Source organism: Mangifera indica, chromosome 2 (assembly GCF_011075055.1).
Source record: "Mangifera indica cultivar Alphonso chromosome 2, CATAS_Mindica_2.1, whole genome shotgun sequence".
In the NCBI taxonomy this organism is placed as follows: Eukaryota; Viridiplantae; Streptophyta; class Magnoliopsida; order Sapindales; family Anacardiaceae; genus Mangifera; species Mangifera indica.
The window spans coordinates 18533012-18546504 of record NC_058138.1 but is presented as its reverse complement, the minus strand read 5'-3'; the positions used below and the strand labels follow the sequence as shown (position 1 = coordinate 18546504).

General features: G+C 33.1%; 2 protein-coding genes across 3 annotated transcripts; both read right to left on the bottom strand.

Annotated features, from left to right (window-relative positions):
- Window positions 1-2462: 2462 nt before the first annotated feature.
- Window positions 2463-3076, bottom strand: LOC123204256 (protein transport protein Sec61 subunit beta-like). Its single transcript, XM_044620861.1, has one exon. It carries the CDS (start codon window positions 2925-2927, stop codon window positions 2613-2615), a length of 315 nt encoding a protein of 104 aa, XP_044476796.1. The 5' UTR covers window positions 2928-3076; the 3' UTR covers window positions 2463-2612.
- Window positions 3077-4619: 1543 nt separating this feature from the next.
- LOC123209164 (MLO-like protein 6) lies at window positions 4620-11942 on the bottom strand. Of its 2 annotated transcripts, XM_044626978.1 has the most exons (15): window positions 11591-11941; window positions 11441-11498; window positions 11076-11338; window positions 10401-10517; window positions 10258-10318; window positions 9643-9731; window positions 7132-7206; window positions 6860-6954; window positions 6722-6771; window positions 6595-6635; window positions 6327-6500; window positions 5604-5639; window positions 5443-5510; window positions 5290-5350; window positions 4620-5194 (listed from the first exon to the last, which is right to left on the bottom strand). In XM_044626978.1, exons 1-15 carry the CDS (start codon window positions 11711-11713, stop codon window positions 4742-4744), a joined length of 1764 nt encoding a protein of 587 aa, XP_044482913.1. In that variant the 5' UTR covers window positions 11714-11941; the 3' UTR covers window positions 4620-4741. The 2 variants fall into 2 exon arrangements, with proteins under 2 accessions (XP_044482913.1, XP_044482914.1); XM_044626979.1 differs by lacking the exon at window positions 10401-10517 and having other exon boundaries at window positions 11591-11942.
- Window positions 11943-13493: the final 1551 nt, after the last annotated feature.

Sequence of the window (13493 nt, the reverse complement as noted above, 5' to 3'; positions counted from 1 at the left end):
TTTATCTTTTTTTTTTTTGTCGAAATAATATTTATTGATATTAAACTTTGATTGCTTTTTTTCTTACGTGTATCTTGTAAATTGTTTTATTAAAATTTGAAGAATTTTTTTTTTAATCATTGTTCATTAACTAAATAATAAGGAAATTATAATTAAAAAAATAATCATTGTTCATTAGTACTTAGATCCCAAATAATTGAATTACACCCAAGAAATGGAATTGGGCTTAATGGATCATTAAATGAGTGGCTTCGGCAGATTAAGCTTCCATTGGGGTTCCAGCATTCTTCTTGGACATCCTTGTCCTTCTTGGATTGATTCGCACATTGATTTTCCTTGGCCTATGCTCTGTTGGTGAATTCATATCAATTTGGATCGAATTCATGATGTACTTGCAATTGGCTTTATTATTGGACTCATCAATGGAGCTTAGAATTAGAAGAGTTCTTTTATGATTTTTGCTTCGCCCAATGACGGACACAAGTTCGTTTTAGCACTGAATGTAGTGTTGTTCCATTCATTGATACAGAATGGCAAGTCGTCCACACTGAAAACCAATTTTGTTTATTTCTCTACGCTTGTACAACGTCTTTCCACTGTCTCCTAATTAGCGAGCAGTCAGTCATATGATTGACTGCGGCCACCTCACTGGCCTAGCAAGGTTACCAAGTATCAGCAACTGGAAGAGGCCAATGAAGTTTTTCAATGTCACAATAATACTGACCACCATGCTAAATGATTGATAACCATGTATCAATCTATATTTCATTCCGTATTTATACTTAACTGGAGCTTAAATTTTACAAGAGTAAAACTATGTATAATATTTTTATACACAAATAACGATGTGTCACTGTATGATTTGATAATTAAAAATTAAAGATAAAACAACATTCAATCACATTATGACATCATTGTTTGTACACAAAAATTGTGTGTATAATTTTATTGATTTTATAATGTTTTCTCTTCATTGTATTTTTTTTAAATTCCGTTTCATAGGAGCACCTAAAATGTTAGACAGAACAAACCCAATTGCTTAAGGCCAAAGGTCCAAAATGCATTAAAGCTCGATGCAAAGTCATATACTAAATCTTTCCAGGCGTAATAGATGCACATTCCTGGTATGAGAAGTCCAATCTTCTATAATTTGGATGAATTGCTCATCCATCTGTATCAAAATATACCCATAATAATTCAACTATTCAAGCACTGTAAAAGTAGCTCCTACTATGGCAGCAGGTCAATAGTTCTCACTCATTCATCAGTTTTCTAATGTGATGACAGAAAATTTCTTGGATTTGAATGCAACTTATCCTTAAATTTAGCAAAGGAACTCATGTCAAGAGACAGCAGCTTTCATGGGAAGAAAGTTCAAAACCAATCAAACCTTTAAAGATTTAAGTGAAATATAAACTATAATCTCTTTTCAATAGTTGATGGTTGCTTCAGCAACCTGTTTTATTCCAAACCTGAAAAGACAAAGTATCCAGTTTCAATCATAAGCTTTGTTGCTACCACAACACATTTGGTTCTGCCTAAATATAAACTAGGTGCTGATATGTGATCAAACCACATTGAATTTTGAACACCAATAGATGAACAAATTCAAAAGTTCTATATCTATTGCGAACATTCCCAAGAAAAATATCAGTACAAAAAGAAAATTCCCATTTTCCTATGTCTCACGTGTCTCTGCCTAGACATGAAACCGATTATATCTAGATATCATAGACAAACCAACAAAACAAATAAGGAAGATATTTTCCACAAGCAAACTCCTAATTCTGGAAGAATTGGTTTTATATCTACAAAATAAAATGCAATCTTTTCTCATTATTTCTACTTAGCCCTCGTGTGGTTAAATTCAAACAGAAAAATATAACAAAATTTATTTCTACAGTTTATATATGGAGAAAATGGAGCCAAAGAAATATAGTTTCTGAAAACTCTAATGACGTGTAAAAGAAGGAAGAACTTGAAAGAGGTTTATGACACTTTTCCGGAACTTTAAAGAGGTTTCTGCCTAAGTTTAAACCAGGGGAACCGCTCAGTAGAACTCTTCTTTAAGAGAAATAAAAGAAAGGAGATATAAGCACCTAATAACGTTCTTAATTTGAATTACTTACCCAAAAAACAAAAAAAAATCTTAATTTGATGAACTCTCTAACAGACATCCTCGTCCTCCAAAATATAGATTTTTTTTTTTGATAACCCTCCAAAATATAGAAAGTTGCTTAAGGTAAATTCTATTAATCTAATGACCCATCCAAGTGAGCTTCTAGAGACTCACATTTCGTTCACTCAGCTTCTCAAAGTACTCTAAAACCACAGAGTAGATCTATTGACATGAAACTCCGCCAGTCAATTGCATAGAAGCTGTTTGCTATATCAGATTTGCAAGTAAACCAATAAATTCTAAAAATAGAGTGATATTACCCCAAAATAAATGAATAATGCAATTTAAGTACCAAAACCTCATACTTTAATTAAAAGTAACATCATCCAAACAAAATCCACATTTATCTGCGATAATTTACAAGCAGATACCAAACAGGATAAGTTAGGGAACATTGCGTTACCGAGATCACAAAAGAAATAAAAAACGATCCTCAGGCTGCAGTTTTGGCGCGGTAAAGCTTTCCGAACACATGGAGAGCGGTGACAAAGCCGATGAAGCAGAGGCTCATGACGAGGACGACGGTCGGCGAGATCTTGAGTCCCGGCGCATCATCGGTGTAGAAACGGAGCATATTAGAGCTCGCTCCAGCGCCTCCTACCGAGCTGGATCCGCCTCCAGAGGAACTGGTGACGCGACGGCGGCGCATCCCGGCGGTCGCAGCTGCCGAGCCTCGCGGGGCCATGACGCCTGGACGAGAGGCAGAGGCGGAGGTGGTTGTCTGCGACTGAGAGGATCCTCGAGCCATGAATCAGAATGATTGTAGTGGATAGAGATGATGAAACAGAAGTGAAGTATTTTTTTTTTTTATTCTTGTTGGTTTTAGCGAGGAAGAAGTCAAGTCCCAGACAGCGTAAATAAAAAGAATCTGTAGGGGCAATGAGGAAACTAAGATTAACTTGAATTATATTATCTTTTATTTATCTACGCTTAGAAAGTGATTGTGTTTATTACTTTATGTTTGACAACTAATTTCATAATTTATTTTATTACTGACTATTTAGATATACAATAAAACTATGTGTATCTATTTTAGATACATAAATATGTACACATTTATATGTGTCATCATATGATTGGATGATTTTGAATTAAGAATAAAACAATAACCAATCATATGATGACACATATGAGTGTGTATGCATTTATGTATCCAAAGTGCGTATACATAATATTGCTCTTAGATATATTATTACAGAAAGTTAATCCCAATTACAGAGACTTATAATAATAATAATAATAATAATATATCTTCGTATTTTCTCATGAAATTAATAAAGTAAAATGTAGTTTTTCTCGGACTTCATTACTTGAATCATTAACTATTATGTAAACAGAGTGTGAAAGAAAGAACCGAGGGAACGAATGAAACAAGGGGCTGGGGAGTGGTGGAGAGGGAAGTAGAAAAGGTTTGCAGAAGTGGGGATTGGCTTTTGTTGCAGAAAGAAAGGGGAAATCACCATTCTTTCTTGAAACCATTTATTGTGAGAAGAATAATTCAAATTTTCTCTAATATATTATAAATTTATGACTACATTTATCAAACTGTTCACAAGTTTCGATCTAGCTAATCTTACGTTCGTGATAGTCATTGAATCTTTTGACTTCTCTTTTGATTGTTTACTGCCCTTAAGAGTCAAGAGTCTTCCCTTCCCTTCCCTTCCGTTCCCTTCCCTCTCCCTTCCTTCATGGATGGTTTTCCCGCTAGAACTTGGCACATCTCCGTGTTGGCAATGGTTGCAACTGAATTCCCTTTTTTTGGAAATGAAATAGCCTTGATGCTCAAACTAATAAGTTGTACGATACTTAGTTGTTGTCCCTGAGCCAAGTGATGCAATTTTGTTGGGAAATTGTTAAAGAAAAAAGCAAAGACAGAGAGGGTTAAACACCAAAAAAAGAATACTGGATGAAAGTTGTGAGATTCAAATTCACCAAAAAATTAAACCAGTTCAATTCGAATTTACCTCCTACCATTTTAGAAAATACCCAGCCAAGGCTTGTCCTAGAAGCCGCTTGGCTACAAATATCTACAGTAGAGCTTCCTCCATAAGCTGGCTGGATTGAGTTATCTCCTTCCTTCATTTTGTGAGCTAGACAGACAGTGGTGACTACCGTTCTGGACTTGTGTGGGGTGTGTGCTGGTTAGTACTACCCACTAAATTGGGCACAGATGGGCAGGCTATAACAAATAACAAGCAAGCCCAAAGTGCCCCTTTCCAATGAACTTGGGCCACCTGTCCTCTCAATACCAACCAAAGCCCAGAATTCTTAAAATTTTTTTAAGCTACACATTACGCAACTACTGGTAATTAATTGCAATTCCAGAATATAATTCAAGCAAACAATTTACACAAGAGCAAAAAGCAATGAAACAGTTCACAATTGTCTTCAATATATATATATATATATATATATATATATATGTATTCATGCACTACTGTGGAAAGAACAAAGGAAGCATACTTTACACGGTGGTGCAAAATCAACGGCCTTGGTGAACCTTAAGGCCCATATCATGCTAATGCCATCATCCGTGTAATTGTATTAAATTATAATAAATGCTTATACACTTGTCCTTTTATCGAATGAAAAATCTTTGGCGATTTCAATCTGAACAGACTGTTGTTGATCCGGTTCATTGACTTTCGGATCATACTCTACGTAGTAATTTCTTCTATCAGTAAAATTATTATTGTGATGGTAATTAGATGATGATGAACCATCACCTCGGTAGTGCTGTGAAGGAGATGGAGAGTCTGTTTCCAATAGCTCGATATCGAAATTGGATCTTCTGGGGGAGGTATGGCCGCTGCCTATTTCGCTCCGGTGATGGCGGAGGAGCTGTACTGGAGAGGCACGGTGGGATGGGGTGGTTGGTCTGCTGGAGAATGGGGTGGCGCCGCCGGAGACGGAGCTCTTATTTTCTTTAATGTGTTTCTTGGCGGTGCGATGCCAATTCCTGAGTGCTGTTGCCACTCTTTCGTTAAATATGGTTGGTTTCATGTTGGAACCCATCTGTTAATTAATCATATCATTAACAAGATAATTAAAATATGTAAACTGATTAAGAGTAATTAGTAAATATTAATCAAAGCAGTTTGGGTGCGTACCTGTGTTACAAGGGCATAGAGAGGAAGAGTCACATAGCTGCACAGAATCTGAATGAGGACCCTGAAAAAGTAATTAACCGCAAGTTTAAATAATTAAGAGGATCTGTAATTACTCATTAAGTCAAAAGCAAGAGGAGGCTTATAATTAAGTACCCCATTGTGATTCTGATGACTATATCCTCTGTATGCTCATGGAAACACGATTTCAATCCGAATTCAAACTGAAATAATGGAAATAATAGAGTTTCATCAAATTTACAATTATTTTTTATATTAATTAAAAGTAAATTTGAGTTGACAAGGAGGTTAATTACCCAACTCCATCCAAAGAAAGCAAGCTGAAAGGCATTCTGCAATAGTGAAGCAGGAGAAGAGTAAAATTACATTATTTATGAAACATAATTTTAAGTGTACAATTGAATGATCAGAAAATGTGTTATTATATGATTAGATATTATTTTATTTTTAATTTAAAATAAATCAAAAGACTTATTCTCACCCAAGATATATAAAATCTCAAACTCATATCCTCTAACTTTTAAAAATTCAAACACTCACTCATGAGATATTTTCTGTTAAAAATATCAGTTAAAGTTAAAAGTAAAACTGTCATTTACCAAAAAATTATAGCTTTATTAATTTTTTCTCCCCTAGGCTTAAAAATATCACATTCCCCCCTCCCCTACCTAAAGTTTTTAATATTTGAAAAGTGACCGTTTTTCTCTCAAACCAAGGGTTTTTTTCTCTTCTCTCCTTCGTCCACCATTTTTAACCCCCAAACTTAAAAAGAAACATATAATAAAATTTTAATTTTTTAGGAAATAACGGTTTTACTCATAAATCTAACTAAAATTTTTAACAAAAAATAACTTATGAGTTAATGTTTAAGTTTCTGAAAGTTAAAATGTGAAACTTTAAGATTTCACAAAGTCTTTTGGTTTTTAAAATAATTCAATTATATAATGATATATCAATTATATATCTGATTGTGTATTAAAAATTATGTATAAATAATTTTATTGATAATGAAATTATACCTGAAAGAGAACAAAATTGATGAGGTAAAGCAAGAGGCGCGGGCGGTTAAACCAAAAGAGGTCATCACCAGGCTCAACCACAGGCACGCCCTTCACAACTTGTCTTCTCTCCATAATTCTAAGCCCCATTTTGGTTATAATCACCTGCAGCTTTGTTCCCACTAGCAGTATCACCTGCAGGAAGTTATCAGCCGTTGATTCATCAGCGGCACACGCTAAATCAATATACAAGTAGCTTGGGATCGAGAGAGATCTTGATCTTGCTTACAATTAATGGAATAAATGGGAGCCATAGATAAGAGTACCATCCTGTCCACACAGAAATATAATGCTCAATGAACGGAGGATCGAAAGTTGTCAATCACAAAGCTTGATTTGAAGGGCAATTTACTCACCGTGAGTGTTGAAGAGCAGGAAAATGACTGCAAAGAACCAGATTGGTGGACTGAAAATTGAAAAGATAAGTAGAATTAATTAGTAAGCTAATCATGTTCATATAATTAATTAATGAATAAGATTTCAAATGCACGAACCTGATTCCCACAACAACCTTGAAGTCCTCTTCCAGCGACCTGTTGATGTATTTTTGGAAGTCAAATCTGGTGTGACTTTGGGGTGCCAAATGTGCCTGAAAATAAATATATTAAAAATAATAGATAATTATATTGACTATTGAATTGAGTGTTGAGATTGAGAACATAGATTGAAGCATATTCGAAGACAAAACAATCAAATATTGGCAATTAAAAATTTATTTTTTTATTTTTTAAAAAAGATTATTAAAACCCATTTATGAGAAAATTACCATGATAAATCCATGTCGTAAAGTTAAATAATCTACTTTAGGAACTGAGCGAACAAATTGCCTGAAGAAACAAACCTGCAAAATTAAGTAAGAAATTATATGAAAATATTAAAAAAAAAAAAAAAAAAGAAAAGTAAAAGGACAAGTCGGAGTCCAGTAATGTGAATTGAATGGTCAAATAATAACCATAATAAGAAAAATAGTCAAAATCATACAAATGGGAGATTATTTGTGGCGGTGGTTAATTGGACAGCTGGCTCTACTCCCACAGATATTATCCAGTCCACTCATGCACAAGACAATAGAAGGACCGTTATCTTAGGATCATAATTTCTATATAATAAGATTGATGTTGCCAAGGCGGTTCTACATGACGACTTTCTAATATTTATCATTATTAAAGTGGGAAAGGGACAATTTCCCACTCACGTATTGGTGAGATAATACATATTAGCAATAGATGAGAAGTCTAAACATCTAATCATTCTTAATTTATCATTAAATTTTTTATTAAATATAAAAATAAAATAATTATATAACAATATTATTAAAAAATATATTATTTTATTTTTATTCAAATTTTAAAAATTAACATTTAATCATCGTATCTAAATTTTAAAAAATGACTCCCTTTCGCTAAATCCCTAAATTTTTTCTTCGCCTCTCCTATGGCCACTGGAGACCAACAAGATGTATTGTGAGACAACGAGCATAATTTATATGTGTAAGACGCACATTATCCTTTCTTGGATGACAAAGTATCATCCATTATTTGGATAATAGTGATTCTTTGGACAATGGTAATTGTCTAGAGATCATCCTCTGAATGACTCCGTCTTGTTCCTCTTTTGTTGATCTATCGTTCACTAGAGAAAGTAATCGAATTTCGGGTTTGATATCCTAGAAGAGAAAAATGAATTTTTCAAAACTTAATCTAAAGGAAAAATTTTAGTTTTTCAAACTAAGAAGAAAAATTTGGGTATAATTTTAATTATTTTAATATTCATGATAAAATAACGATTTTATCTTTTAACTCTAATAGAATAAAATTTAAATGAGTATTTGGATTTTTCATATTTTATAGATATATATTTATCATATTTCATCAAAATTTGGACGGGAAATTGTCCCTTTCCTTATTAAATTTATAGATTTTGTCATACTAAAAATAATTATTTTTGCTTGTGTGGTGATTTCGTCAAGATGTTGAAATAATCAAGTCTCGTTCATGCGACTTGTATACAATCAAATTATTAACAAAAATGAATTTTGAATTCTATGGCAGTTTCGGACTTTTCTCGAAAAGCTTCGGTCTTTTATTTTTTTTAAATTAAAATATTTAATAAATCTGAAAAGATTTATTTTTTTAAATCTAGCACTCTATTTCTATGTGTTAGATTAGTAAATTCAGAATATAATAACTAAATTTATAATTATAATATTAGTTTTATAAACATAAAATTTAAATTTAAATTTTTAAAATTTTAATACTTTAACTATTTTATTACCCTTTACCTATGAAAAGGGTGTTTTAACTTATACGGTGGTTCGCCTCAGCACTAGCACATCAGTCACAGTCTCCATCACCACCTCTACGTCCTCATCACTCTCCTCCTCCCTCTCTTACACCTTGTCCACTCAACTTAAAGAAAGCTTTCAACCAATTGTCCTCCTGGCCTTGAATCCACACTTTATCGATCTCTTCTCTGGGCTCTCTACAACTATTCAACACCTCTTCATTTTGGTGTCAAAGTATTTGGAATGGTTGAAGATTCTATAGATGGAGATTACACCAAGGTAGACGTTCAGGTCGATGGGGAGGGAGGTGACTTGGAGAAAGAGGTGGCTGGGCTTTTTATTTAGTCGGCGTTTCCACTGGTACTCTGATAGTGGTGAGGGAAGGAGCACCAGATGTAGAAGTAGGCTATACAAATGACAAGTAGCATACGTGAGAGAGGAAGCCAGAAACGGTGTCGATGGAGATGTGACGGCCAACCTGCCCTAAGCATGCTGGCCAGCCAGGAAGAGATAATTTCCCGTGTGACATTATGTTACAGATGGCGATGGACACGTGGCCACTAGACGATCTTCCGTTTGAGTTATTGCTAACCATTTCTCTTTCTCACACTAATTCCTCTCTCGCTCTCACTCTCAATTAATTTTGAAAATTTATTATTTTTTCTATTAATTTTTTATTTATTATGGTCATTTCATAATTTTATTAAAAAGGATATTTTTTATTTTACTAAAAATATATAAACCAATATTTTATAATAAAAACAAACAGTTTTTATTAATAAAATAAATTATGAATAAATTAATTAATTTTTTAAACTTAAATGAAAAATCATCCTATCATAAAAAAAAATTAAAGTGAAAAAATGTTACTCGGCAAAAAAAAAAAAACCCTAGGTTTCCATATAGCTTTACTATATATATATATATATATGACATTTTCATAAAAATGTTGATAATTTAAAATAATTATAGGTGGAAAAGAAGGTGACTTACAATCCAGATGAGTCCAGGTGTCTTGGTCCAGAAGCTCAAATGCCTTCTGCCAAACGACGTCTCTCTTGCAAATCGGAACCTCTCAGGATCTGTCACAAAATCAAAATACAATATATGTAATACCATCGCCATGGAAATCTAATCTGTAAGCTACACATATTCCTAGAATATCTGCGAGATTCTTCTCAATGAATCACACTAAAATTAACAGTCGAACAGCCCATAAAATAGCATTATTATTCTTTAAAAAGACGCTATAATTTCAAAAGTTTGAGGCAAGGGGATGATTCCCTTATCGTTTTTCAAGAGTTTTCGAGTACTTCGTATGTAAATTTTCTACAGCATTCAATGTGAAATCAAATACATTCCAGTTTGATAGAATTTTCTTGAAGTTCTCATTAATTATCGTGTGGCCTTCTGAATTTTATAAGTTGGAGAAAGTAGAGGGAAATTAAGGATAATATAAAGTTTACAATCTTGCTGAAATGTTGATAAGAACAAAAGGAATGTCAGTAAATCTTACCAATGGAGATTGGTTAAGGAATACTACATTATCTTTACGTGTGTATAAATCAGAATATATGTAGTTTGATATTTGGGGGAGCAATGAATTACCGTGTGAAAACTGATACTCTGCTGTTCTTGTTTCTTTCTCCCATTGCTTCCATTTTCTCATCTGAAAAAAATAAATAGCCGAACCCCATCAGGAGGTAGGAAAAGGGTTAAATTTAAACATGTAAATATAGGATTTTACTTACCTTGGCTCTCCCCAAAGCCATGGTTAGAACACAGTAAAGGATGTGGGAAACAGCCAAAACGAAGATGAAAATGTGTAGTTGATGAATACCATCCGAAGATATAAATGGAACTTTTTTCTGCAAATGTTATAATGTGTAGTTGATGAATACCATCCGAAGATAAAAATGGAACTTTTCTCTGCAAATGTTATAATTTATGTGCACTTGGAAGTACAAAAAATTGTGCTACTTGACTTCTATACATCTCTTTAATTTCGTATTTTCCTTGTCTCCGAAAATTCTATGTTAACTAACAAAAATATTTCCATAATACCTCACCTTGTTTGATTCTTTAAAGAAGAATATAGAGAAATTTAAGAATCAGAAGAGGTTTAATCATTGACCCAAAAGTTATTCAAAGTAGGATTACGGAAGTACTAATTACAAACGTATGTATAAGCAGAAAAAGTAAAGCTTGCATGACGAGATCAAATTTTAATCAAATTTTTACTAACTTATTTAACAATTGAATTTGCTCCATAGTTGAGGCTTTCCTTTTAATCTTCTGTTCCCACTTTTACTATATTGTAATTCATGTATTTGCATGCAAAATCTTATGGGTTGACGCAAATCCTAGGTTTTTTTACCATGAAATTTAGTCGGGAAACTAAAAGTTGACTATCTAGGTAGAGCTACCTTTTCTGCGCATTTATCAGTTGAAGCTGCGGCGGCCAAAGATCTTCGAAAGTTTCCACCAGATGCCATCATCGCCAGAAGTTTCCGGCGGTTTTCATAATCTGTAGTCTCAGTCGTTTCTTCCGTCTTCTCGGTCGCTTCGGCTTCTTGGTCCTTCCCACATGGAAGCCATTTACTTGCGATATCCTCCGGTATGCATATATTCAATATTAGACTTTGTCCTACTGTTAGAAGCAACGATATGAACCCCAGCAACATAAGCTCTACACCAGAAGAAAAAAATTGGCAAAATTAGCTTATAGGCCTGTAAATATAAACATTTATATACAGATTGATAGGCATGGTAAAGAAAAGAAATAGTACACCTGATTTGATCTTTTCGAGCGATTCATAAAGAGCTCTCTTGTGTTTCTTCCTCAACCACTGAAATAGAGGATCAAGAATAGTATGAAATCACTTACATAAAAACTTGAAAATCTTGCATATTTTTAACGATTGAAGTGGCCAAAACTTACGTTTCCAATAAGGTGGATTATGTGTTCGATAAATATTGATATCGCAACCAAAATAAAACAAACCACAGCCACCGCCCACGTCGGCGTTTGCTCCAAAGATCTTCCCCCACTGTCTCCTGCCATGGTTTAAAGCTTCTCGTTTTTGAAACACCAGCAACTTAAAATCCCAGAAAAAACCTTTAATATGAGGAAAAATCGAAGCAATTAAATTCTCTGATCAGCTCTGTATAAAAACTGTGTATGTGTATTTATCTGTCATGAAACTTCAATTGTAGAGACGCAGGTAATTCATATGACATCAATATATATACAAACAGATTTGCGTATGGGAAAAGCTTTTCGTATTAAAAAAGTTTGGATTGGACTTTTACAGCGGAGAAAGGGCAAGTGAATGACTTTAAGACTTTAAGACGCGTGAGAATTTAAGCGGAAACATTAGACGGAAAACTTTGCAATGCTAAAAAGGCAACTTGATATTATCATAATAATTTTAATTTGATATTTCTTTGACCATTGAAACGCAGGTGTATTATGTCTAAGATGTCCTTTATCAATTGGCCAAAAAAAGACTATTTCCCGTGTAAGTTTTGATGTATTTTTAAAGTCATATTTACAAAGTTTAAAAAATTCAAAGTTCTACTTATGAATCAATTAAGGTTAAAATTTTCTATTGAAAACAAAAATAAAATCATCATTTTATTAATAATATTAAAATATATAAAATCATTATTTTTCTTGTAAGTTTTAAAAACTAATAATCTCACGTCTACTTAAAGTTTTAATTTTAAAAAGTCACATTATTCCCCCCATACCATAAGGTTTTTTTTTCTCTCCTTTAACCACCATCTCCAACGTTGAGGACCTCTCCTCTCCACCCTAAACTGATAGTTAGCGTATCGAAAGGGATTTGAAGTAGATCTCTTCTTTGAAGATGAAAAGATCCAACGTCTCATCGTTGAAGAGAAGAAATCCAGATCTTCTCTTGGATGACAAGATGAAGAGATCTAGAGATTTCTTTGTAGTCAGATCTTTTTGTTGTATCTTTTTGTCTCCAACAAAAAGATCTGCTTCAGATCACTTTCTTTGCACCAACCACTAATTTAGGGTGGAAAAGGGAGATCGTCAACGCCAAAGGGGTGAAGAAAAAATTTAGAAGGAAAAATATAACTTTTTAAAATTAGAAAACTTTAAGCGGAGATGAAGTTGTTAGTTTTTAAAATTTAGGAAGAAAATATAATAAGTTTATATTTTTTAATATTATTAGTAAAATGATGATTTTACCCTACTCTAACAAGAAAATTTAATTAGAGTTAGCCCATAAGTAGGACTTTGAGTTTTTCAAACTCTGTAAATATGAATTTAAGAACAGATCAAAACTTGGGTGAGAAGTAGTCCTTCAGCCTTACCAATTTTATCACTAATTAATCACCCTTAATCACTCTCCAAAGTTAATTAATTATTTTTGCTTATGTAATTTTCCAGGAACGTCCTCTGAGTCATTCTTAAGGGCGATCATCCAATGGTTTATAAGTGAATCAAAGATTTTATTCATCAAATTCAATTCATGTAATTTTCTGACTTGGTCCACACCATAATATAAAAACTTAAACAAGAAGTTTCCCATAGACTAAATATTTCCAATTTTATCATTTAGATTTTAAATTTTTTAATTAAATTGGTATCCATAGTTCAGGTTCAAATAAGAGGGATCACAAGGGACATCATAGGCCAATTTTCAACTTTTTTCATTGCTCATATAAAAGGATAAAATATATAATAATCTATTTAATCAGCATGGCAGTTTTATTCTATAAATAGAATGTGAATGTGTCCAAGACATGCTCCCACCGTCCAAATTTGGAGTTAATTAAAGATTTAAAAAATAATATTAGTAGGGCGTAAA

Bases quoted from the DNA above. Each gene is read 5' to 3' on its own strand.
- LOC123204256 (XM_044620861.1), bottom strand. From the start codon at position 2,927: ATGGCTCGAGGATCCTCTCAGTCGCAGACAACCACCTCCGCCTCTGCC.
- LOC123209164 (XM_044626978.1), bottom strand. From the start codon at position 11,713: ATGGCAGGAGACAGTGGGGGAAGATCTTTGGAGCAAACGCCGACGTGG. The intron at 10,518-11,075 runs GTAGCTCTACCT...TAACATTTGCAG, and splicing joins CTGATAAATGCGCAGAAAAG to AAAAAAGTTCCATTTATATC. The intron at 10,319-10,400 runs GTAAGTAAAATC...TATTTTTTTCAG, and splicing joins TGGCTTTGGGGAGAGCCAAG to ATGAGAAAATGGAAGCAATG.